The sequence below is a fragment of the Leucopleurus acutus genome, assembly GCF_964270905.1.
Source record: "Leucopleurus acutus genome assembly, chromosome: X".
Taxonomy (NCBI): domain Eukaryota; kingdom Metazoa; phylum Chordata; class Mammalia; order Artiodactyla; family Delphinidae; genus Leucopleurus; species Leucopleurus acutus.
The window spans coordinates 97,937,169-97,961,246 of record NC_139148.1 but is presented as its reverse complement, the minus strand read 5'-3'; the positions used below and the strand labels follow the sequence as shown (position 1 = coordinate 97,961,246).

The following is a 24,078-nucleotide window of genomic DNA, read 5'->3' as shown; positions in this document are numbered from 1 at the left end:
ATGGTGCCTTTCCATCCCTGCCCTTATCTTTCGGGACACGTAGGTCCTGTTGAAGTGGAGGTTCATTAAACTCCAAGTCAAAAGAATTCTGTGTCCTACAGCAACCATGGTATTCTCCATTCAAAGAGACCTCCCTCTGCCCCCCACTAATTTGACCTCACTGGAGAGTTTTGACAGATGCCTGGCATATCCACTCACAAGGCTCAAGGCAGCCCAGGCTTCTGGCTGGCTGCTGTCTTATGATGATCCAGAGCCGAGCCACTGCTTGGGTAATTGTTTCAGGGATGGTGGGAAAAAGGCCCTGGCAAGATCAAAGAGGGAAGATGCTGCGGGTGGGCTGCTTACTGAGCAGAGTGCATAGGAAGGGATAGAGAGGAATGTGGGAGGGCTGGCAGAAAGAGCCAGTGAGCCTTGTTCTTTGGCTTTAGGCTAGATTGACAGCCACAGAGATTCAGGGGAAAAAAGGACCCAAGTGTTAACCTTTTCTCAACTGCAATGTCTGGTGCAGACATTTAGACATTGCAGTGAAATCTCTTAGTGGCGGTGCATTTTCCAGAGTCATTTTGCCACTCCTCTCAATTCTCCAAAACTAAATTCATATTGTTTCACCTCATTTCCACCATTATTCTTCATGGTTCATATTTTCTCTTATTTCTAGATCTCTTGCCATTTATTTGATTTGTCTCTTTGGTTTTAGAGATACATCATTTTCTGTTATCACACCTATCCACACAGCACCATAACTAGTCTCCTTCTTTGCCAATATTAGAGGAAGATGTCCTAGGCATAGACATTTATATGTCTAATCCAAAATAATCCTCAAACAGTAGGATTTTGTTGGTATAGGTAAAACTCATACAATTGTTATAATGGATTATAAATGTGATAGAAGATCTGAGGGTATGAATTATGTGTGCATTGAGAGTATTGATAGGAATTCAGATAAAATACATATCTACCCAGGAATCTTCCAGAGTGTTCTGTTGACTTATTTGAAGGGCATTTCATCTAAGGATGACTTTTCCCATATTTATGGCAGCATATTTTCTTTGAAGTAGGTATTGCTCCACTCAGTATAAGAAATTATGTTCCCCACCCCCAATAGAGGTGGAACTACTTCTCAAAGCTTGATTTTCTCAGTTTTTCCTATGATTTTGGCTTTTGAATTTCCCAAATTGAAAGTCTTGTGTATTTTTCTTTAGCCTCCTTAAGAGAATGAACTCCATTCCCTTGGTAGCAAGTTTCTAGGCGTGGTTTTTTTTTTTTACTCTTCAATTCTTTTAATATCTACCAGTGGACCACAGCTTCTTGGCAGTGGACACAGGCAACTTGCTAATACCAGGGTAGTGTTACCAAATTGCTTCAGAGGGAACTCTTACTTGGAGCCGTGGGCTCCTGGGCAAGGCTAAATAAGATCAAATGGAAATCACTGAAGGCTCATGGAGTAACATATAACTTAGTTGTATGAAGGAGAGGAGCAAAGAAAGTACACTTCAGTTGTGACATTTGTGACACCATAAGTGTTTGGAGTTCTGGGTGATAGAAGGGAAGATGAAAATCAGACATAATGAAGGATGGCCTCTGTGACACTGGACTTAGTTCTGTATTATTGGTCTCAATGTCCTTTAGTCATCAGAGTGTGTGTATATGTTGGTGTTCATCTACCTAATAATAGTAGCCCACCCCCTCTATCCATATTATATAGTTTTATTATTTATTAAGACTTTACTTTTTTAGGACAGTTTTATGTTCACAGCAAAATTGAGGGACAAGTACAGAGACTTCCCCATATACTCATTGCTGCCACATATGCACAGCCTCCCCTGTTATCACCTTCCCCCACCAGAGGGGTACATTTGTTACAGCTGATGAACCTACATTGACACATAATCACCCGAAGTCCATAGTGTACATTAGGGTTCACTCTTGGTAGTATACATTCTGTGGGTTTGGTAAATGTATGTAATTATATGTATACATCATTATGGTATCATACAGAATATTTTCACTGTGCTAAAAATCCTCTGTGTTCTGCCTATTCATTCCTACCATGTATTTTTAACCTTTCAAAAATATTTCCAAATACTTACTACATCCCCACTATGAAGCTTGGAAGTTTCAGTAGAGTAGGAAATTAAAGTACAGACAGTTTATACAGTTAGTAATACATCTAGAAGAAAACCCAGATCTCTTAATTCCAAAATATCCCATACTATGCTTTGTCCACCAGTGAATAAATGGAGAAGGTTGATGATTAAATCACTTCCTTACAAATGGCTGAGACAAATGGGTAGCTTTAGGGGCCCTAGAGGTAATTTTGTGTATAGCCATCCTTGAAAAAATAAATTTGAAAGACATCTGCAGTTGTTGGAAGGAGGGAAGAGATGCCATCACGTGGTATTCATTTGCAGGGATCAGATTTTCCTGAGTCAGAAGGGGGTTAAGAGATCTGCCAAATGCTTGGGAATGGGTTCAAATTATTGCAGAAGTGCAATGGAAAAACATGATTGATTGAGCTCAAGAGTATTTGCTCTATTCTTCAATAGGTTGCCTTCTTGCTGTTCTTCCTCCCAATTTTATGACTCTCCTTTAAAAACTTATCTCTTAATAGGAATGATCTGAAACCCTTATCTTGACTTTCCAAGCAAAGTGAATACATTTATGAATGTGTGTGTTTATTATTTTTATATTTTCACTGTTACAGCTAAGCTATGCTCGTTCTTGTTTTTGTATTTGACAGTTATTTAATATTAACTGGTCACCAAGAGTGTAGTGAAAAATGAACTAGATCTAGAACCTAAGAGAGATATGAAGGAAAATAGAGGGCCCTATCCTTAAGTGGCTTATGGGATACTGCCCTTCAATGGGGCACAGACTTTGTCTTGCCTCCCACTGCATCACTACTGCTCTCAGATGTAGAATAGGGCCTGATGTGTGATAAACATTTAGTAAATATCTGTTGAATGAATGAATCCACAGTTGAACAAAATCTTATAAAATGACTGCTAATAGAGTGCACGTTATAAGAGGCTCTAGGGAAAAGCAGCGATCAGGGTCAGGTAAGATTATTCAGGAAGAGCTCCTTGAGAGTTTACTGATATGGTGAGGAAGGATGAAGAAATGATCAGACTAATACAAAGGTTGATCATTTGCATAGTAGGCCTGATAGAATTGTAAGGCAGTAGGAGCCTAGAACATTGACAAAGGCATTTCTAAGACGCATATCTAGGATGGACAGGGGACAATGAGACAGTAGATCGGGGGGTGAATTGAAAAATACCAAGTGGTTTAAAATATGGATGAGAAAGAATAGCTGTGGTCTAAAGAAGTGAGAGAGGAGGTGTAAAGTTGCCTTCGATATATAGTAGGTACCTAATCAATAGTAGTTCAGTGGATGTGCTAGCAGTAGATTGCTTTTGTTCTTAAATAAGGCAGTGCCATAATGTTCTACTCGAGCAAGTCTGTTATAGCAATTGTATGTCAGATGGACTGATTGTGCGTGTGTGTATGTGTGTGTATTCATCTGTGCATAGGTGCTTGTGTGTAGATGGGAGAGGGCAACAAAGTAAGAAGATCTATTAGGTTATTATTCTAATCATTTAGTTGTGAAATAAGGACTTAAACTATGTAGGCTATGAAAATGTAAGGAAATCAAAGAATATGAGAGATGTTATTTAAAATTAAGATATAGTGACAGATTGGATATGGTGGTCAAAGGAAAGAGGGAAGAAAGGACAATAATTCTAAGATTATAATGATTATAATGGCTGAACTATTGAAGGGATAGCAGTTTGGATAAAGATGAAAGCACATTGGGGCACATTGTTTCAGAGTGAGAAATCTTGCCCTCAGCTAGGGGTCTGTGACTAAAGAGAGTAATAATAACATTAAAATATGAATATAAGCAGTTGTGAGAATTGTGGCTTGAAGGAAATCTCCAGTAGTGCTGAAGTGGAGAGCAAGGTTTCTCAACCTCAGCATTATTGACATTTGGGGCCAGATAATTCTTTGGTGATAGTGATGGAGGAGGCTGTCCTGTGCATGGTGGGGTGTTGAGCTGTATCCTTGGCTTCCAGTCACAAGATACCAATAGCAACCTACCCCCAGATGTAACAACCAAAAATGTCTCCACACATTGCTAAATGTTCCCTGGGGATAAAATCACCACCAGTTAAGAACCATCAGTATAGAGGTAAAAGAGTAAACTACCATAGATTGGACCTTTGGGGTATAGCAGGAGATGGGGATGAAATTGGAAGGGAAGGTGGGTCTAAAAGATCAAGACAGAAAGTAAGAATGATTTAAGGAACCATGTTAGGAGAACACAGGTTTAGGGAAGCTAGGGAAGGGGGGTTTTGACAGGTTTTTGAAAATTGGTATTTGGTAAGAAAATTTAAATGGATGGAATGAGTTCCCCCATTCACTGAGTATCTAGAGGGAACTCGGTTCTGGCTTCTTCTAGAGATCTGTGGGTACTTGTCTCTACACCAGAACCACTACCTTGGCTTTAGAAACTTTTCAAGTGAACTTTCACTTCCTTGAACACTAAAGGCATAGAAAAATAAATCATCTAGGATCCTATAGAGAGTACACACCTTATGTGATCTGTCTCTTACATGTACATACACACAAACGAAGGCAGGACTTTTATGGGGGTTTTTTTACCTCCAAGAATATGCCTATACAGATTTCTAGGATCCCATTTTGTCCAGTTCCCTTAGTTACTGGTCAGTGTTGAAGATGAAAAGGGGAAGCTTAGATTCATAAAATATTTGTGAATTGAAAGACTGTTAGATAGACATCTGTCTATCCTGTTGCTGGTTTTTTGTTGCTTTTTTTAAACTTCTTAAAACCTAGTGGGCAAGGCGTTCCTAAGAGAGAGAATGCCATATCCAAAGGCAATGAGGGCTAAAATACGAGGGGGTCCTCGGGAACCTAAAGTTATTTAACCATGCTGAAGTGTCAAGTGTGAAAAGATGATGGAGTGAGGTAAGATGGGAAGCCCATTCTTTAGGGCAAAAAGACAAAGCACAAGAACATATATACAGTAGACCCTTGAACAACACTGGTTTGAACTGTGTGAATCCACTTAAATGCAGACATTTTCAGTAGTAAATACTATGGTACTACACGATCTGCCATTGGTTGAATCCCTGGATATGGAACTGTGGATATGGAGGAACCGCATATATGGAGGGCTGACTATAAAGTTATACATGGATTTTCGACTGCAGGGAGGGTCAGCACCCCTAACCCCCATGCTGTTCAAGGGTCAACTGGATATTCATATGTATCTTCAAAGATGTAACAGTCTTTTTCTTGAAATTTTTATGTAGAACCCTCACTGTAAAACACATAAAAGTGGAGCCACTTGATACAACTCACCCATTGTAGTGGCTTCTGAAGCACTCCTTAGAACAGTAGGACTGTGGAACACTGTTTGAAAATCACTCCAAGGGCTGGCACCTTATCTATAAAGGACCAGATAGTACATATTTTCAGTTTTGTGGACCGTAGAGTTTCTTTTGCAACTGCAACTGCTCAACTCTGCCATTATGGCAGGCAGGCAGCCCTAACCAATAGGTAAATGAATGGGCATGGCTGGATTTGGCCCACTGCTGACCATTTTGGTTTGCTGACCCCCCAAGACCCCCGTCATTTTTTTTTAACAAATGGGGACTCTGAGGCTGAGAACAGGGAAGCAAATTGCTATTAAAAACAGAGCTAAGACAAGAACCCAAGTCTCCTGATTGCCACCTTGTTCCTTTACCTTTCAATTTGCTGTCAAATAGAAATTCCTGGTGTGTGTGTGTGTGTGTGTGTGTGTGTGTGTGTGTGTGTGTGCGCGCGCGCGCGCGCGCGCGCATGCGTGTGTGGCAGGGAATGAGCTTTGCCTAAGTGTCTTTAGTTAAACAGTACCTTTGACTATAGGTAAAGTATCTCTCACAAAGTGGAGGTGCTCTCTAAATCGTGTCATTTTGAGAGAATATGGTGTCCTTGCAGCTACTCAGTACTCTCTTCTAATTGTATCTCCAGTGAAAGGCCTTGCCCTATAAAGATATCTGAAGCTCTGTGGCATGAAGGGTTTGAGGCCTAGTGTTATATGTCTTCCTGGGGAAAAATAGCTGTGTTTTTAATGTCTTAATTGATGTGTTAATTAGAGTTAATGAGAACCATGTCAAGGCTATCTGGAATGAATGTTCAATGTTGAGAGGACTAGAGTATGTGTGACTTGGGATTAACTTTTTCTTTAAAAAAGAAAACTCTGTGCACGTTTTGTGCCGGACACTCTACTAAGCACTTCATTTGTTATCTCATTTGCTCCTTTTAGAGGTATATCAAATTATCATCATCTCTATGTTATGTATGAATGAGTAAAGGGAAGTTCAGGGAGATTAAGTAGCTTTCCTCAGGTTGCATCCCTAGTAAGTGGGGAGCCAACATTTGGACTGGGGTAGCCTGAGGCCAGAGCTGATGACCTTAACGATTTTACTGTATGGCCTCTCTCTTTACCTAGAAGGAACCATTGACATTTCTGATGGCATTGAAAGGTGAAGTTGGGGATCTAGGATGTCTTAATTACTGAGCTAACATTTGAGGAACTTAGCACAGGAGATAAGTTTATAGAAGAGAGGCAGAAAAGGGGATTTACCATAATGAAGGAAAAAGTGAAGCATATAAAGTTCAGGATAGTACAGGTGTTAATAAGCCGCATAGACCTTTGTTCCTTTCTATGTATAGATGAGATCTAGAAAACATAGAATATGTAACTTAGAAGATAGCCTACTTTGTGGATTGCATCTTTATAGGGTCTTGCACTGGTAGCTTCCAACAGTTGTCATTTTGTACCCTAAATTACCTAGGTATTAAGCATTTACTAGGTGATCTTGGTGTTTATGGCTGAGCTGCACTTTTTCTTCGTCCTGTATATGGGTATTGTGATTCATAATTGGACATAAAGTTAAGAGATTCGTTAGGGAAGATGTAAAAGTTTCCCTCAGAGAAAACTATGATAGGCAAAGCGTTTGGTGAATTTTTAAATTATCTGGAAAAATTCCTGGGGATTTGGATATTATGTTGTAAAATCTTCTCTTTTATTAAAAGTTATTTTGGGGACTTTAATTTCCATGACTCTTGGTTTTAATATCTGCAAATGTCCTTGATCTTCCATACTACTAGATAGTTATTTGGATCTGCTGACATAATAGATTGGCACTTTGCACAATAAAAAAAAAAGATATGCAAAAAAAAAGGAAGTAGAAGAATTATGCCAACAGTAGAGGTCCTGGTACCTTGTGGAAAATCATCCCAGTGGCAAAGCACGATGGGATTTTCCTTGGCCTGGTTTGTGGAAGTTGTCTGACTTGTGTGACTATCTTCAGCCGACTCAGAAAACTCTCTGGGCCTTTATTGCTTTTCCCTTCCAGACAGTTGGCTCAGTGACTTCCACTGCTGGGGATTCCTTAGCTAAGACATTGAGGATTCCTTTCTCAAGAAAGGCAGGGCATAGAGAAATACACCTAGTCCTGACTGCTTATTTTTCAGTTCTCTGAGCATACGTTGCAGTACTTTACCATCAAGGCAAGAACTGCATACTATCTAACTTTAATTGCCTTTAACTGTAACTCCTGTGAGCCTCAGTAATTATAGTTAACACTGTCTGCATTAACATTGCACTGCTCCCCTAGGGTTTTCAGAGCGATTCACAAATAAGTGCATTCAACTTTAAATAGCTCATCAGGATTATAGAACCCAAAAGGCAAAGGATGGAGGATATTTCCTGCTCTCCAATTATTCAAAGCATAGCAAATAGGAAGGCAGAGGCATCCATGGCCTAAAGGTCTTGATTGCCCTAGTCAGTGTCATTACAAATAGTCGCATATCCCAGGAAAGAAAGGTTTAAGCTTATTGAGAGGATGAGAATGGCAATTTTTGTTTCTTTTATTAACTAGGGAAAGGTCTAATGGATAAAAACATTTAGACTTATAACTCACCTCAACTGGTTTACAAGGCTAGATTGAACTAGGCCTTGGAATGAAAGGAAATGTCAAGAAGTGTAGCGTGAATTTTTAAAGTTTTCCCAGTCACCTAGGCAAGGCATAATGCAAGTCTGGTAGGAAAATGTAAGTTTTCTTCCACCTAGAGAAAGTTCAGCAATTCTAATTTGGAGAGAGAGCAGTTATAAGACAAGGAGAGTTTCCCCATTAGCACATGCCATTGCTGTCTGAGTGGACATTCTAGAGAGCAGTGATTTGGACACATTACCACGAAGGTCTTACCTGGTTTCTGCAATGAGGGTGTCAGGTTGGTTCTGCTGGTCTGGCCCCAGCTAAATGGATGTGGGCCGTGCTGGTAAAGTGGGTAACCTCTTACATTGCAACTGTCTATCTAGGTATCTCAAGGGCTTGAGAATTTGTTGGAAAGTTAGAGTTGAGCTGAATTCTTGAATTTCCTTTGGACCATGTTATCAATAATATTTTCACATTTAAATCTTAATAATGAGAGTATCCCTAACCGCAGGTTTCACGAAAATAATAATAACAGATGTGACCAGCTTGGAAGAATTTCTACTTTAGAAAGAGTCCATGCGTTGATTTTATTAGCAAGAGAGGCACCCGCACAAGTATTATAGGTATGAAGAAGCACCATCTGCTCATTCCTAACAATTTGGGAAGGCTGCACTTTCCCCTATCTTCTTAGGTGTTGAGGGTATGTATGCCTTCTTTAAAAAGCTCTGAAATTCTCTTCATTCCTTCATTTCAACGGAGTCGGGGATTTACCATGATGGGATTTGCCTTGGAAGTTACAAGGGTACAAAGAACTCAAACTCTTAGTCCCAACCTGCTTCTACCTTTGTTTTTGGTTATGGTTCATAAGCTTGCAAAGAGAAGAATCATATTTGATCTCATTTAGTCTTAGATTTGATTCATTACTTTGCATCTTTAGATATCTTTAAAGGTCCCAGAGTGATAGTTGAGAGATTACGGTCCAATGTTATCAACTCAGGCTCATGAGTGAGGCAGAAATCGCAAGTGACCTGTGTTCTTTTAATAAGAACTGGGGGAGGGGGCAGTGCTGGTCAATAAAGAGACTAAAGATGAACCATTGCATGGCAGCTTCACTTTTTTGTTTTTTTTTTTTTTTTTGGCTACACCGCGTCTTAGTTGCAGCATGCGGGATCTTCATTGCGGCACGCGGGATCATTAGTTGCGGCGTGAGGGATCTAGTTCCCTGACCGGGTATCGAACCCGTGCCCCCCGCATTGGGAGCGCAGAGTCTTAACCACTGGACCACCAGGGAAGTCCCAGCAGCTTCACTTTTGAGGAGCAGAAACATTCCAGGAGAGCAGTGATGATTACATTGAGTAATTACCAGGACTGTAGAGTTCAGAAAGACAATTCTGGCCTCCCTCTACGTGCAGCAGTTGACCACCCTTTTTCTCTCACTTGGAGAGGAGACAGCTATATAAAGTGGGTAGGCTTCCTTTCCATTCTGAATTAAACTCTTCTCCCTGGAGAGCCCCCCTTTTATTTTTTTAGCATTCCCCTACTATAATGACCAAAGTAAGATATACCCTCTCCCAGAATATTACAGTTTATAGAGTGAAGAAGAGCAGAGGAGAGGACATCCATAAATGGGAATCTTAAGAGCTTGCCATCTAAGACAGACTCTACTGATAGAAATAGACTTGGGGAAAACATAGAGATGGGGAAGGAGGGAGAGATGAAAAAGGAGCTCGTAATTCCTATCCCTTGAGACATTATCTGTATGGTAAATACAAGGCAGCCCGATACTCATGAAGGACCTTCTTGCCATTCATGCTTTTCTGGAGCTGGACAGGAAGAGATCTAAACACAAGGCTGGATTTGGGGGCTGTATAACTGACCCTGTTGTTCTCTTTCCTTCTATCTTGTAATTCTCCCAACCTGGATTTTCAGCTGAAAAAGAAGCAAGTGTACGTAGATAAGGTGGAAAAGATGCAGCAAGCTCTCGTACAGCTCCAGGCAGCGTGTGAAAAACGAGAGCAGCTGGAGCACCGTCTCCGGACACGACTGGAGAGAGAACTGGAATCCCTCCGAATCCAGCAGGTATAGAGAACTTCAAGAAAATGAGATTGCTCCTGATTGCTTATTTGCCAGATAGTGTCTGACATGAGAATCCAAAAACACACTCACTCATCTTCAGGTTTTTTGCCCCAACCAGTCTTACTCCACAGCGCCTCCCAATTGTAAAGATGAAGTTGGCTTCCTTAGCTTCCTATCACAGCAAAATCCTTAATGCCTATCATCTTGCACTTTTTGTTTTCATATGAACCCCGGAAATAGTAGGCCCTATAAGAAGTGAAGACACTATACAGATAGACTCCTGGACATTTTAGGATTGGAAATGGTCTTTAGAATCATTTGGCCATACGTCTCCTCATTTTTAGATGAGAGAAAATGAAGACCCAGGAAAGGTGGCATGACTCCCTTAAGGTCACACAACAAGTTTAGGGGCAAGGCAGAGACCAAATCCTAGAGTTTTAATTTCCGTTTCTATGGGGAACCATGCTGGCCGGCAGGGCTAGTGATTTTTAAACCACTGATCCACTTTCTGAGCAGCACGACCATTTGACACAGCAGGCTCCTTTCGTGATCGAGAGTCTCGTACTCAAGCCCGAGGTAGAAAGTCCTATGAATTCCCCTTGTTTCTGAATCGGAATCCAAACTGAAGTGGCTTGGGCAGTAATCCTTTCCAAAAATAAGGGCTCTTCAAATGGGACTCAGCCACTGTGGTCCTAACTCATTAACATCTGGGGTCTCGGCATCTCCTCCAACAGCGCCAGGGCAACTCTCAGCCCAGCAATGTTTCAGAATACAATGCCGCTGCACTGATGGAGCTCCTTCGTGAGAAGGAGGAGAGGATCCTGGCCCTGGAAGCTGACATGACTAAGTGGGAGCAGAAGTATTTAGAGGAGAATGTGATGAGACATTTTGCTCTGGATGCTGCGGCCACCGTAGCTGCTCAGAGGTAAGTAGCTGGCTGGTAGAGTCCCTGAATGAAGGGCAGGGGTGGTGTGGAGAACAGAAAAGTGACTGATGAATAGACTTTCCAGTGTTTTTTTGCCCATAATGTTGTTTCCTTTTTCTCAGTTTCTGCTTAAGTGTGTGGTTTTTGTTTTTTTCAATCTGGTTATGCAGAGACTGAACAACTGTGGGGCAGAGGGTCCAGGATTTGTAAATTAAAGTTACTGACGAACTTACTGGAATCATAGTTCAGCTTTCTTCAGGAGCCAGAACACTTGCAGATGGGATCAACTGAACGTCCGCACACCTCCTTCCCCAAAGCCTCAGGTTCTTTCAGCCACATGTGTAGGTTTCTTTGTTTAGCCCCAGGACTGGAATGGAAGTTTCTCCAGAGAAATGCCACTCAGAAACTAAATGTCACTCAGGAGTGGCTACCGCCATTTGATAGCTCTGGCTTGTCCAAGGTATGCCAAAGACTGTGCTGAACATGAATCCATCCCTGCCCTTTGAGAAGGTCTATATTTGAAGCCCACATTCTCTGTGCCTCCAAGTTCATCACATGTAAGCAGTCACATTCCATTTGGTAAGGGAGAGAAAGTGGCAGGAGGCGTTTTCATTTTTTGCCCTTTATGTGTTCCCCTTTTCTCATTATAAACATTTACTATTGCTCTTTGGAGGACACAGTGCTCTTATCCAGTTTGTCTCGCTGCTGTTTGTAATCATCAGTTGGGAAAGAAACAAAAGCTAAATTCAAATCAGGAGATGATGTGGATTGTTGGAGATACAGACAGGGCCATGGTCTGGAGTTGGGTATCTAAAGCAGGCTATAGCATATTGCACCCAGATAGGTCTCTATCCAGAAAGTTATTAAAAACCGTGGCGTTGTTTTTAGCATTCTCCTAAATGCGGTGAGCCGGCAGAGCCTGGCAGCACTTGCCAGACTTTGGGTTGGAATATGTGTGTGGAGGAGGCAGTGGATACATTTATTTTCGAGTCCTTCTCATCCCAAATCAGAGGAAGGTCAATGCTTAAAAGCTGGACTGGTGGTTTGTAAACCTATTCCCAATTCTTCAGGAAGACATCTTACGTTTCTCTAACATGCTCTGTCTGTCTCCAGATACCCCCTATAAACCTTAAACAGATTGAAATTGCCTGTGCCTTGATTTTGAGGTCCTCATGGACTTAAGCTTACCTGTCTTTTTTTTTTTTTTTCTGAGAACGGTGTGCTCAGTCCATGCCAGTGTAGTAATAGAGTGCAGAGAAGCCCCAGCTGGGCTGGAAGATGGTTGATAAGTTTGTAGGCAGCCTAGAAGCAGAATGAAGTGTAATTTTAGCTGTTGGTTCCCAAGAAAACACCTGTGCCCAGTGCTTGTTCAGAGGTTATTCAGGAAACCCTAACACTGACAAAGAGGTGCAGGGCATTTTGGTCATCTTTGAGCAGAAACTTAGAAAGATACAGCTCATGAAAGTGTGCGGTGTAAGAAAATGTTGGAAAGCCAGGGTTCTTGGTGCTGGGAAGTTCACTGTTGAAACTGACTTCAGAATAGACTCCAAGTCAAAATGCAGGAAAGCTAGGAGGTTGTCATTTGGGGGCCTTGTATAAAGAAACTACCCCTTTCCTTCCTCCCTGGAAAGTTTTGAATATTGGGAGAATCCCCTTTCAGATGGATTTCTTTCCAGAATCTGTTGGCTCCCATAAAATAGATTTAATTTAAATTGAATTCCTTTAAATCACCAGGTAGAAAGTTTCCATGCAATCACTGTTTTCAGTAAATGCTTATCATTTAATATGGTAAAAAGCAGTCAGTTCCCACCTAATAGGAACACTTTGTAATAGTTTCCCGGACAAACATTCCATATCTGGACTGTGTACCTTTTGATGCCTATTAATACAACCCACAGAAAAGACTGAGAGATTGTATTTGAATTCCTGTAAAATGAGAGAATTGGACTAGGTGATTGTTCCAGACCCTTCTATTGCTAAGATTATACTATTTTTCCAAAGATTTGCTTCTTATGCTCTGCCACGGAGATTAGTTTCCTTCTCCTCCTTTCTTTCTTTCTTTATGAGATTTCAAATTTGGAAAGTAACATTCAGAAAACTTTGTTTCAGAACCTGTGAGCTCTTCTGCCTTCCCTCCCAACATCTCTTCTTGCCATTTCTTTTCTGTCCAGTGATTTCACTTTCCCTCCTCCCAACCCTAAATGTACTGACCAAGGTTCTGTTCTTCACCCCTTTCTGTAGTAAAGGCTTTATATTCTATTTTCTTCCAAAATAATTTTTAAGTGCCTAGGATATTGGCTGCAGATGGAAAGTGCTCAACGTATGTTTGAGTAATGAAGGAAGGAAAAAAAGGAGAAAAAAGAAAGAGGGCAAAAGGAAGAAGTAAAAGAAGAAAGGAAATGCTTTCTAACTCTATACAACTTAAATCCTTAAATCTAGTGCCACATTGTACCAGCCTGCTCAGTTTCTGTGTATTCTGCTTATTATTCTGAGATATTAAGTATCTCAAACTTAATATATTTGTAAAATAATAGCTCATACATAAATAATAAGTTGTGCCATTAGGAAATGTTGCTGGGGTCATACAATGGTAGTTGTAGAAATTTTTCAATTGAAGTACTATTCACATCTTTAAAAAGCACTTATTTTAAGTGTCTGGTTTGGTGAATGTTGGTAATTATATATAATAATGTAGCCACCACTACCGTCAAGATAGAGGACACATTCTAAAGTGCCCTTATGCCCCTTTAACTTGATCCCCTCCTCCCATGCCTGACCCCAGACAACATCTGTTGTCATTGTAATTTTGCCTTTTCTAGAACGTCATATAAAAAGAGCCATATAATATGTACTTTTTCTGTGTGATTTCTTTCACTCAGCATGATTACTTTGAGCTTGCCCTAAGTTAATGTGTATATCAATAGGTTATTCCTTTTTATGGCTGAGTAGTGCTCCATAGCATGGATGTACCACAGTTTATGCATTCACTTGATGATGGCTATTCGGATTGTTTCCAGTGTTTGGCCACTGTGAATAATAAAATATAGATTTTTAATATAGGAATAGACATCTGTCTTTTCTCAGGTGAGAAGACATATTGGGTTATCTGTTTTATACCCATTCCGGCATTTTGATTCTGTGAAGCAGCTCTTGTCAAAGGGAAAGCTGTCAATGCAAGAAATCACATGTAGTGTTTACTATATAAGGTACGCTTCTAAGCGCTTTACAGTTATTGCTTATCTTCACAATAATTCTTTGAGAGAAGTACTGGTATCCATTCTACAGATGAGGAAACTGAGGCACAGACAAATTAAAGAATTCCCCTAAGATCACACAGCTACTAAGAGGCAGAAGAACCAGGACTTAAATCTACATTTTTGACACCTTGAGTGCTATATATACTCTGCTGCCTCCCAGATAGGATGATTTCAAAGATGGTGACATAGGGAGTATTACCTGGTCAAGAGTTACTATTTGAGGCTTATTATTTAGTTTCTTAGACTATTATAAATAATCACAAAAACATGGCCTATATTATAACTTCATATTATTGTGTTCCTAGAGTATTCCTCTCCAGATGCTTAATGCAGATGAGGGAAATTACTACCAAGTAGGAGTTCATCTCAGAAGAACTGATTTGGCAGTGCAGATTTTTAGTTTCAGCTCACAAATGGTGATTTATTTCCGAATAGCAGCAAAAAGATAAAAAGATAACACACCCGATCAACCAGTAATTTATTTCTTTGCATTTACTGAATCAGGTTGTTACCTTTCTCTGAATGTGCAGTGTTTCACTTTTATTTGGGACAAAGTAAATCTGGGAAAGAAGGAAGTAAAGAAAGGGAAAGCAGAAGGTAGAAACTGGTCACACACGTGACGCATGTCTACCTAGTCTTGCGTTGTGGAGGCCTTTCTCAGGTTCCGTTCCCTGCTTTCTTCTCATTCTACCTTCTGTCTTAGTTATCTTGTTCTCTACTATAGCTTCAAATAGTAACTCTGACATCTCTAAGATTAAAGTTAGAATTTTCAACAACTTGTTGGATGGATATTGTCATATGGCTATCCATAAGACACTTTAAGTCCACTGTAACTAAAATCAAAACCCATTATAGGGCTTCCCTGGTGGCGCAGTGGTTGAGAGTCCGCCTGCCGATGCAGGGGACACAGGTTCGTGCCCCGGTCTGGGAAGATCCCACATGCCGTAGAGCGGCTGGGCCCGTGAGCCATGGCCGCTGAGCCTGCATGTCCGGAGCCTGTGCTCCACAGTGGGAGAGGCCACAACAGTGAGAGGCCCGCGTACCGCAAAAAAAAAAAAAAAAAACCATTATAGGCATTTTCCAAAAAGAAAGAAAGTTCTCCTTGGTTTCCTATCACAGAAAACGAGCAGTATGCCATCTTTTCTAGTCATTTGAATTAGAAACAACAAAGTCCTCATTCATTCTTCCCTCTCCCTAACACCCACATTTAAATAGTCTCCAAGTTCTAGCAGTTCTGCGTCCTGTAGCCTGTTTCCATTTCCCTTGTCACTTCGCCGGGTCCTGTTTTCAATATCTCTTGCTGGGATTATAACCTTTCTGACTGGTCTGCCTGATTCCAGTATTATGGCCCCTCTAATCCCTCCATTACATTTCAGCAGAGATAATGCTGTCTTCCTGAACCACAGCTTGGATCATTTCATTCCCTTTGAAAAGCTCTAATAAGCTTCACTGCCTATTGGAATAAAGTCCAAACTCATTTCTATAATAGTTAATTATTTACTTTTTTCCCCTCCCCTTACAAGTTCCCTACAGTCGGGGACTAGTCTTATCCATGTCCATCCACTCTCCAGCCTCCCAGGAACTTCAAACACACTGCTCCACTCATGGTTGAGTTCCCATTTTAAATAAACAAAAGGGTGCTACCGATAGGAAAAAGATGGACTTGAAGTTTAAAAGGCCGCTAGATGTTTTAATTAGGAGGTCATGGGTGACATTCTAGAAAGCAGTGTAAGTAATGTGACGGGGATAACTTCATCAGAGGAAGGAGAGAGAAGATGACTGGAGGAATAGTTGCCAGAAGCCATTTACTTAAGAATTTGAGGTGCAGGATAGTAATTCAGGGATAATGCGGTTTGGGGTCTGTAGGTTGTCATTTCAAGCCCAGCATCTCTCTACTGATGTGCTTAAGGGTAGGCTCAGAGTACTGGAGGTTAGCAGGCCAAGTTGCTCCCTCAAACGCTGTGCCTGCTTGCTTTTGCTTAAGCCATTACTCAGTAGCCCCAGTCTTCTAGAAGGAAGATTGATGTTGAAGGCCGTCCTGGCAGCTCCGTAGGAATTCACTAAGTGCCCCACATTTTCAGGCTCCATTCCTGAGGAGTTCACAGTGTCCATATCAATTAGCTGGCAGGCCTCTGTGTCCCCAGAATGGTCTTTTATGCAATGAAAGTGGCTCCCCCAGGGACAAACCGTACGCTCAAGTCCCCAGTGTCCGTAGACACTATGCACTTTTAAAAGAGGCCTGCCTCTGAAGCCTCTGCCATCACATTGGAACTCTGCACTGCGGGGATCGCCTCCAGGATCATACCAAGAGCTGGAATTCATTCAACTCATACTCTCTTATATGTTATTCTCTTTCTACCTACACTTTTCTCTCTTAATAATAACTTGTTGAGTGTTTTTACTGTGCCTGGCACTGCGTGTTTTACATGCACACTTTCATTTCATCCCCCCCAAAATCCCATGACATATAAGTATAATTATTATCTCAATTTTGCAAACAAGGAGCCTGAGGCTTAGAGCAGTTAACCCAATTCCTGAGCTCATAGAGTTTGTTAGTGGCAGAGGACTAGGGAAAGTGGAACTTGACCCTGGCATGGCCTATAGTCAGGGCCTGTGCTCTCAACACTACACAATGCTGCTTCCTCTTGGGTACTTTGGAACACAGGGGCCATTCCCAGTAGGACTACAAGCCAGTGAACTGCACTAGAGCAAGTGTAGAATTCCGAGATACTAAAATATTTTGAATTTAGCAAATGATGAAAGCCACTGGGGTCCTTTCCCTTCTTGTTCTCCAGTTATTTCACCATTCAAATGAATTGTTTCCGCCTTGCATATAAGGTGAAGCATTTTGGGGAACAGTAGCTTTGCAGAAGCTCACCAAAATTCCCCAACTTTAATACCAACTTTCTGCCTCTTCATTTCCCTGCTCCTTCACAGCCATCTGCACTGGTCACAATCTCTATGCTAACAGGACATAACCAGCTGCCAGCAGAAGAGCTGCCTGGAGTTCTCCCACAGATCCTCATTCTCAGAGGAAGTATAATGCAGCAGTGCCAGTTCATTGTTTCCTCAGCCTATAGTCTGGTTTTCTTTAAGACCAATATAATTACATCAACATTCTTCCTAAACTCGTTTTCTTTCCCTCCAAGTTACTCAAATGCGATCCAGTTTTCTTTCTTCCCTTCCCTCTTTACTCTACCACTAGTTCTAAATGAACTAAAGAAAGATGCATGACGTCACTTATCAGGAGGGTATAGGCTTCTCATTATGTGTTTGTGCTGTTTAAACATCAGCCTTGCCCATGGGTTACATCCTTTCCCCTCCTCTCCTCTCCTCTCCTTTCCTCACTTCTCTTCTCTTCTTTCTCTCTCTCTCTCTCTCTCTCTCTCTCTCTCTCTCTCTCTCTCTCTCTCTCTCACACACACACACACACACACACACACACACTCTTCTCCTTATTAATTACCCCTTGGGTTAATGGCCTGAGACACTTTCAGATGGAACATGATGATCTCTCATGCAGTTGGGACTCTGGCAAGAGATTAGTCACTTAGTTGGGGGAGACTCATTGATTTGGCACTTGAATGTTTCAGATATAGCTTAGATAGGAATCAAGGGGCACGGACTCAAAGGCCCTGCTTCTCACTCAGCTCCCATGCCCTACCTGAACTTGGCTATTGACATGTCTAGAGTTCATTTCTAGCAAACACTCAGGTGGAGTTACTGCTGTTGAATGTAGCAATAGCTCTTTGGTACTTTCTCTGACTTCCTTCAAAGTCTAGCCTTTTCCCCTTCATGACTGTCATGAGAATAAAGTGGGCATATCTCATATGTAATATAAATAATCATATAAAGTGGAAATATGAATATCTTCCTATTGCCTGGTCATGATCTACAAACTTGAAGGGACTTTCTGCCAGAGGTTTTGGGAGGGTGTCTCTCTAGTTCTGAAGGCAAGCCTGTGCACTTCTCATAGAATTCATCACTGACTTTTGCACTTATGTCTGTCAATAACCTCTTCTAGCTCTGAAAGCTGAACCTTCCCATCTTGGAGATTCTTATCAGTAAGTCACCCGGAAACCGACCTTTCCTAATAAGTTTGATTTCAGTGTAGGGCCTTCCAGCCTAAGGCTTTTGACTTAGGACAGAGATTTTGTTGCCCTCCCGTCATTATCACTGCCATTTTCCTTCCCAGGGACACAACAGTCATCAGCCACTCTCCTAACACCAGCTATGACACAGCTCTAGAAGCTCGCATCCAGAAGGAGGAAGAAGAAATCTTGATGGCCAACAAGCGTTGCCTTGACATGGAGGGCAGGTAAAATGTTGATCTGGACTCTGGTGGATCTGAGAAGTTGATATGGAGACCAGATAGGTCAGTAGGGAAGGGCAAGCATCTTCATTCACAACAGGGGAACCTGATAATGCAGCCTCCCCCAACCCCTGCACCCCTGCCAGCCTGTTATTTAGGACTTGAGATGCAATGACCTTTACCTTGATCATTCCCACTAACTCTGGAATTCCAAGTAACACTGCTTTTCCCATTGTCCTTGGTAAATTGCTTCCATATGCCCTCTGCCAGAACTGAACTGTTGGTATTTGCACTCTGAGGTATTCTTTCTAGCATTGCACCTCAACTCTGTGGTACAGCAGAGTGCTCGATAAAAGAACATCCACTCAGGGCTTCCCTGGTAGCGCAGTGGATGGGAGTCCGCCTGCCGATGCCGGGGACACGGGTTCGTGCCCCGGGTCCGGGAAGATCCCATATGCCGCGGAGCGGCTGGGCCCGTGAGCCATGGCCGCTGAGCCTGTGCGTCCGGAGCCTGTGCTCCACAGCGGGAGAGGCCACAGCGGTGAGGGGCCCGTGTACCACAAAAAAAAAAAAAAAAAAGAACATCCACTCAAACTCGGAGATAGGGCATCTGATGTCTCTTACAAGCGCGTGATCATTTACTTATTAGCCAAAGTAGCCCATTCTTAGAAGTTCTCATCTTCTCACTGACTGACTCATCATTTCCATTGACTCAGATTCTTCACTAAGGTACCCACTACATCAGTTTACTCTCTCATATACAGCCCTTCTTTTCACAGATACTTTTCTTTGGCTTCCTAAGGTTTAACTGACAACTCCTGGATGTTCCTCTGTGCCCATATGGGTGTGCATTAAAAATTGTTGCACACTGTCTCTTGTCTTACAACTCAGAAATAAGTAGACCACCCCCTAGTCAAAAATATAACGGAAGCTCAAGTCCATGCAGGAAGTGAGACCAGAACCTGGAGGTGGCAACAGTGTTTTATATGTTCTTTGTCTTTGGCTCCTAGGATTAAGACCCTCCATGCCCAGATTATTGAGAAGGATGCCATGATCAAGGTACTCCAGCAGCGTTCCCGGAAGGAGCCAAGTAAGACAGAGCAGCTGTCATCCATGCGGCCAGCAAAGTCTCTGATGTCCATTTCCAATGCTGGATCAGGCTTGCTCTCCCATTCTTCCACCCTGACTGGCACCCCCATCATGGAAGAGAAGCGGGATGACAAGAGCTGGAAGGGGAGCCTAGGTAATGACAGTAAATAAGGAAGATTAAAGTGACATGTTTAAAGAGAGCCCTGACTTGGATATGTGCCCACGTGGCAATGAGAAGGAGTAATAGTCCCACTTCTAGAGAGGAAGATATACCTGGTTGGGTTTTGTCCTCCTGAGAGGCTGACTGCATATTTAGGAGACACCATGAAGTCTCACTGAGAGAACACTGGTTGAAGCCACAGCCCTAGACGATAAGAATCCTGAGTTCTGTTTGGGTGGGAAAGAAGATAACTTCAATTTCCTCTTAAAACTTCTCAGCTTTGGCCTTGGCCATGCGGAACCTTTTGTCTTTGTCCAAAGCCCATGTGGCTTTCGTGTCATTGAAAATTTCAAAATTCCAGCTTTTTCTGTGTTCTTTCCTCCCATATAATAGGAGGACGCAGAGTTCTAGTTAAGCTAAATGGAGCTGGGTGGCAGGTTTTTGTTACCAGAATATTCTGAGATGAGAACAGAATGTACTTTTTCATTCCATTCCTGTCCATTCCTTCCCCTCTAATCAAAACCCCAGAAGTATTGTGGATACCACGAGGCACATTTTTGGAGGCTGAGGAAACAAGCTATGTATATTTTAATTTTAGCTCTCTTTGTTGCTTCTAATACCTTTCTTGGTCCTCTGACACTTGCAGTGTCCCTTGCTTAGAGTAGGTATTTGGGGGACCATGGTCATGGTTAGAACCTTAGATCACACAATTACTATCACACTCCTCTGCGACCACAGACTTCTTTCCCTGATCCTTTCCAGCTGTTTGGTAATGGCTGGTGTTGGTTATAAGTGGAACCAAGTAGAAGCATTCTGACAGCTCGTTGGAAATCAATCACCATTGGAAAAATAAATCAGAACAGATACCCAGGACACTTAAAGGTTTAATACGTTTCGCTGGGGGATTAAAGAATGAGAACCAGAAGGGATCTGCCAAGTCTGAAAGAAGCTTTTAGCCACGGTGGGAGGTGCCTGACAAACTGATTCCTGGGTTCACTGGAGGCAAAAGTAGAGAATTTGGGACCATTCCTATTCCTCCTGAGCCTCCTGCAAGGAAGAAGAGGTAATCGGATGTCTATATTGGAATAGCCTGTAGTTTTCTAAGCTCTTTCCCTCTTTCCTTTGTAGGTATCCTCCTGGGTGGAGACTACCGTGCCGAGTCTGTCCCTTCCACCCCCTCGCCTGTGCCGCCCTCGACTCCCCTACTGTCAGCTCACTCCAAGACAGGCAGCCGGGACTGCAGCACGCAAACAGAACGGGGAACGGAACCCAACAAAACCGCAGCTGTCGCTCCCATCTCTGTTCCTGCTCCAGTTGCTGCTGCCGCCACTGCTGCCGCCATCACTGCCACCGCTGCCACCAACACCACCACCATGGTAGCTGCTGCTCCAGTGGCTGTCGCTGCTGCCGCTCCAGCCGCCGCCACCGCCGCCGCCGCCCCGTCTCCAGCAACTGCTGCTGCTGCTCTCGCTGCTGCTGTTTCTCCAGCTGCTGCTGCTGCTCAGATTCCAGCTGCTGCCTCTGCTGTTGCTGCTGCTGTTGTTGCTCCTGCTGCTGCTGCTGCTGTTCAGCTTGCTCCAGCTGCCCCGGCTCCGGTTCCAGCTCCGGCTCCAACTCCAGTTCCGGCTTCAGCAGCGGCTCAGGCTTCTGCTCCAGCTCAGACTCAGGCACCAACTCCAGCTCCGGCTGCAGCTGCTCCTCCAGCTCCAGCTCCAGCTCCAGCTTTGGCTCAGGCTGAGGCTCCTGCAAGTCCAGCTGCCGGTTCTGGACCACGTCGTTTGTCTATACCAAGTTTGAGCTACAATCCAGATAAGACAGGTAGTAATTCTCTGGATCAGGTAGCCCTGGGTTCCGCCCTCAGTGACAGATCGGGTGGTTGGCCCGCTGTTTAGGCACAGCCGGTCATATGGGCAGGGCTTTTCAAGTTCTAAAGCGGATTAATCAGAGGAGATAGGGGCAGAGAGTCTGTAAATGACTTCTCCAGGATAGAACGGGGATGAGTCAAGGTCATTTTCCCAGTAGAAGTAAATGCTCAGGTGAACAACAGGGGGAGTGTAGTGGGCCAATGTCACTTTGCCTTGGGCTTAATGGGGGCTGTAAAGCCACTTCTAAAATTTGAGTTTTCACCCTGTCCCTAAGTGTTTTCTAACCCCTTATTTCCATTTAGATGGCCCTGTTTTCCACTCCAATACTCTGGAAAGAAAAGCTCCCATTCAGATCCTGGGACAAGAGCCTGATGCAGAGATGGTGGAATATCTCATCTAAATGGCCTAATCAAGAGCTGCAGTTTATCAGCAAGAATGCTTTTAATCATTTTTCCCTTTTGTTTGTTCTTATTTTGAGGGTGAGGACAAGGGTTGGGTGGGGGGATGTTTTTTAAAGGGACTTTTTATTGAAACGACATAGTACTTAGGTAATACCATATGAACTCCAGTCTGTTCTGGTACACTTAGAGAGTACCTCTAAAGCCAGATCAATGAGAATGTGCTCTAAAGTTTATTGTTTGGATTTATACAAATTCTGGGACTGTTAATAGCTGGATATACATCAGTGTTTTCAATGTGCTGAAATTTGTTTAGCATTTCCATATTCTGGATCATTCTTTAATCGAAGAGCACAGTATGTTTGGAAGACAGTGTGTAACATGTAGTTCAGAAGTCGAAGCCAGAGAGGATTTGGGTGTGTGCTGTTTTGTATAGTTTCCATCTAGGCAGCATCCAGAAAGAGCTCTCGCCTCGGGCACATGAAAGGGAATAGTTTTAAGAGCTATGTAAACTGGAGAAAAGGTAGGGAGTATTGGGGTGTGGAAGGGTGCTGGAGCTAATTTTCCCTCCCAATTTCCCAGCTACCCTGGGCCAGGAGATTGTGTTTATCTTTATTTCAGTGGTGCTTTGGAAGTGGATTCTTTTGGTTCCCTCGTGGAGGTTCATACATTCATATATATACTGTGGAGTAATTTATGCATTTGGATAATTAATATATTGCTTTCAGATGCTAGGAGAGTAAATTAGCTGAGTGATGTACAACTTCTTCTCTCTTAGGGAGTTAGACCATCTGAGGCCTTGATGGAGAGTTGCATGAGGCGCTGTATGCAGACTTGTGTGGTCTGTGTGTAGCCAGGAACATAGCTCGCTTGCCTTTCCCGAGACCAACCTGCTTAGTGTTTATTTCTTCTCCAGCACAAATTCACTGGCTGTGTCACCAGTCTCAAATTGCCAATCATTTGCAAAATGAGGAAGCGTTTTCGTTGACAGGTTGAATGCTTTGAATTTCTGGTGACTACTTTGAAATAACTCGTGTTGTTTTCCCAAATTCTCAGCATACGTCTTAAAAGGCATATATGACTATCACCTCCAAGGGAATAGCATCAGAAGCCCAAAGTACTATGCTGCAGTCAGGGGAGAGGGAGGCTGCAGCAGTATCCTCAGCTACCTCTTCTCACTGCCAGTGACTCCATCTTGGAATACCTTTGGAGAGCAGCAGGAAACGCACATGTGGGCAGGGACCAAGGAGGCCATGGCTCCAAGCTTTGCCTTAGGTCTGCCTCCAGGGACACAGAAGGGCTGCCTGTTGCCACAGGTCTCTGCCCTGTGTCGCCTCTCTGCCCTTCATTAAGGTGATAAATCCATAGACAATGTCATTAAGATCAGTTTTCAGGGGTATGGGGGGGTGGTGAGGGGAGTGGGGGTATTAGGTAAGGGTGGGGGGGTAGAGGTTTGGGGATATGTTAGTTAGAAACCAAATTCATAGAAGAGTAGGCCTGATATATTACATTGTGAGGCATAGTGGCTGGAAGGAACTTTAGCAATATAGCCATACCCCCTCATTTTAGTAATGAGGAATCTGAGACCTGGAGAGGTTAAGTGACTTTTTCAAGATCACACAACACAGCTTTCCACTCTGCCGATTACCATGCTTAATTTGGGAAACACTTATATACAAAAAGCTCCACTTTAAGAAAAGACATTGACACGGTCCAGGGCACATGCATTTTGGAAAATGTCCCTGGCTTGAGTAATTTGTCCAAGGTTTTGAATTCCTATCTTGCCTCTCCTGCAGTGCCTTTTGCAAGGCTTTCCCTTTCCTGATCCTTATTTCAACACTGAGCCACATGAAACATCCCCCTAAGAAATCAACCTCACTTTTCTTGCTATGGGATTGGCTATCTCGGATCATCTTACAGGGTTCCTCTGCGAGTATAGGAATGGTATATTTAACAATGTTTTTCTGGTCATTCCTAAAAGGAATTA

General features: G+C 42.7%; 1 protein-coding gene across 1 annotated transcript in view; it reads left to right on the top strand.

Annotated features, from left to right (window-relative positions):
- The window catches only part of AMOT (angiomotin), a gene marked incomplete at its 3' end in the record, with an annotated part of 43,904 nt that extends 21,811 nt beyond the window's left edge, over window positions 1–22,093 (top strand). Inside the window, exons 7-12 of the mRNA XM_082864146.1 lie at window positions 9,939–10,088; window positions 10,820–11,010; window positions 18,463–18,585; window positions 19,590–19,822; window positions 20,957–21,646; window positions 21,996–22,093. Of these exons, the coding sequence (XP_082720272.1) occupies window positions 9,939–10,088; window positions 10,820–11,010; window positions 18,463–18,585; window positions 19,590–19,822; window positions 20,957–21,646; window positions 21,996–22,093 (1,485 nt within the window). The remainder of the gene's footprint in view (window positions 1–9,938; window positions 10,089–10,819; window positions 11,011–18,462; window positions 18,586–19,589; window positions 19,823–20,956; window positions 21,647–21,995) is intronic.
- Window positions 22,094–24,078: the final 1,985 nt, after the last annotated feature.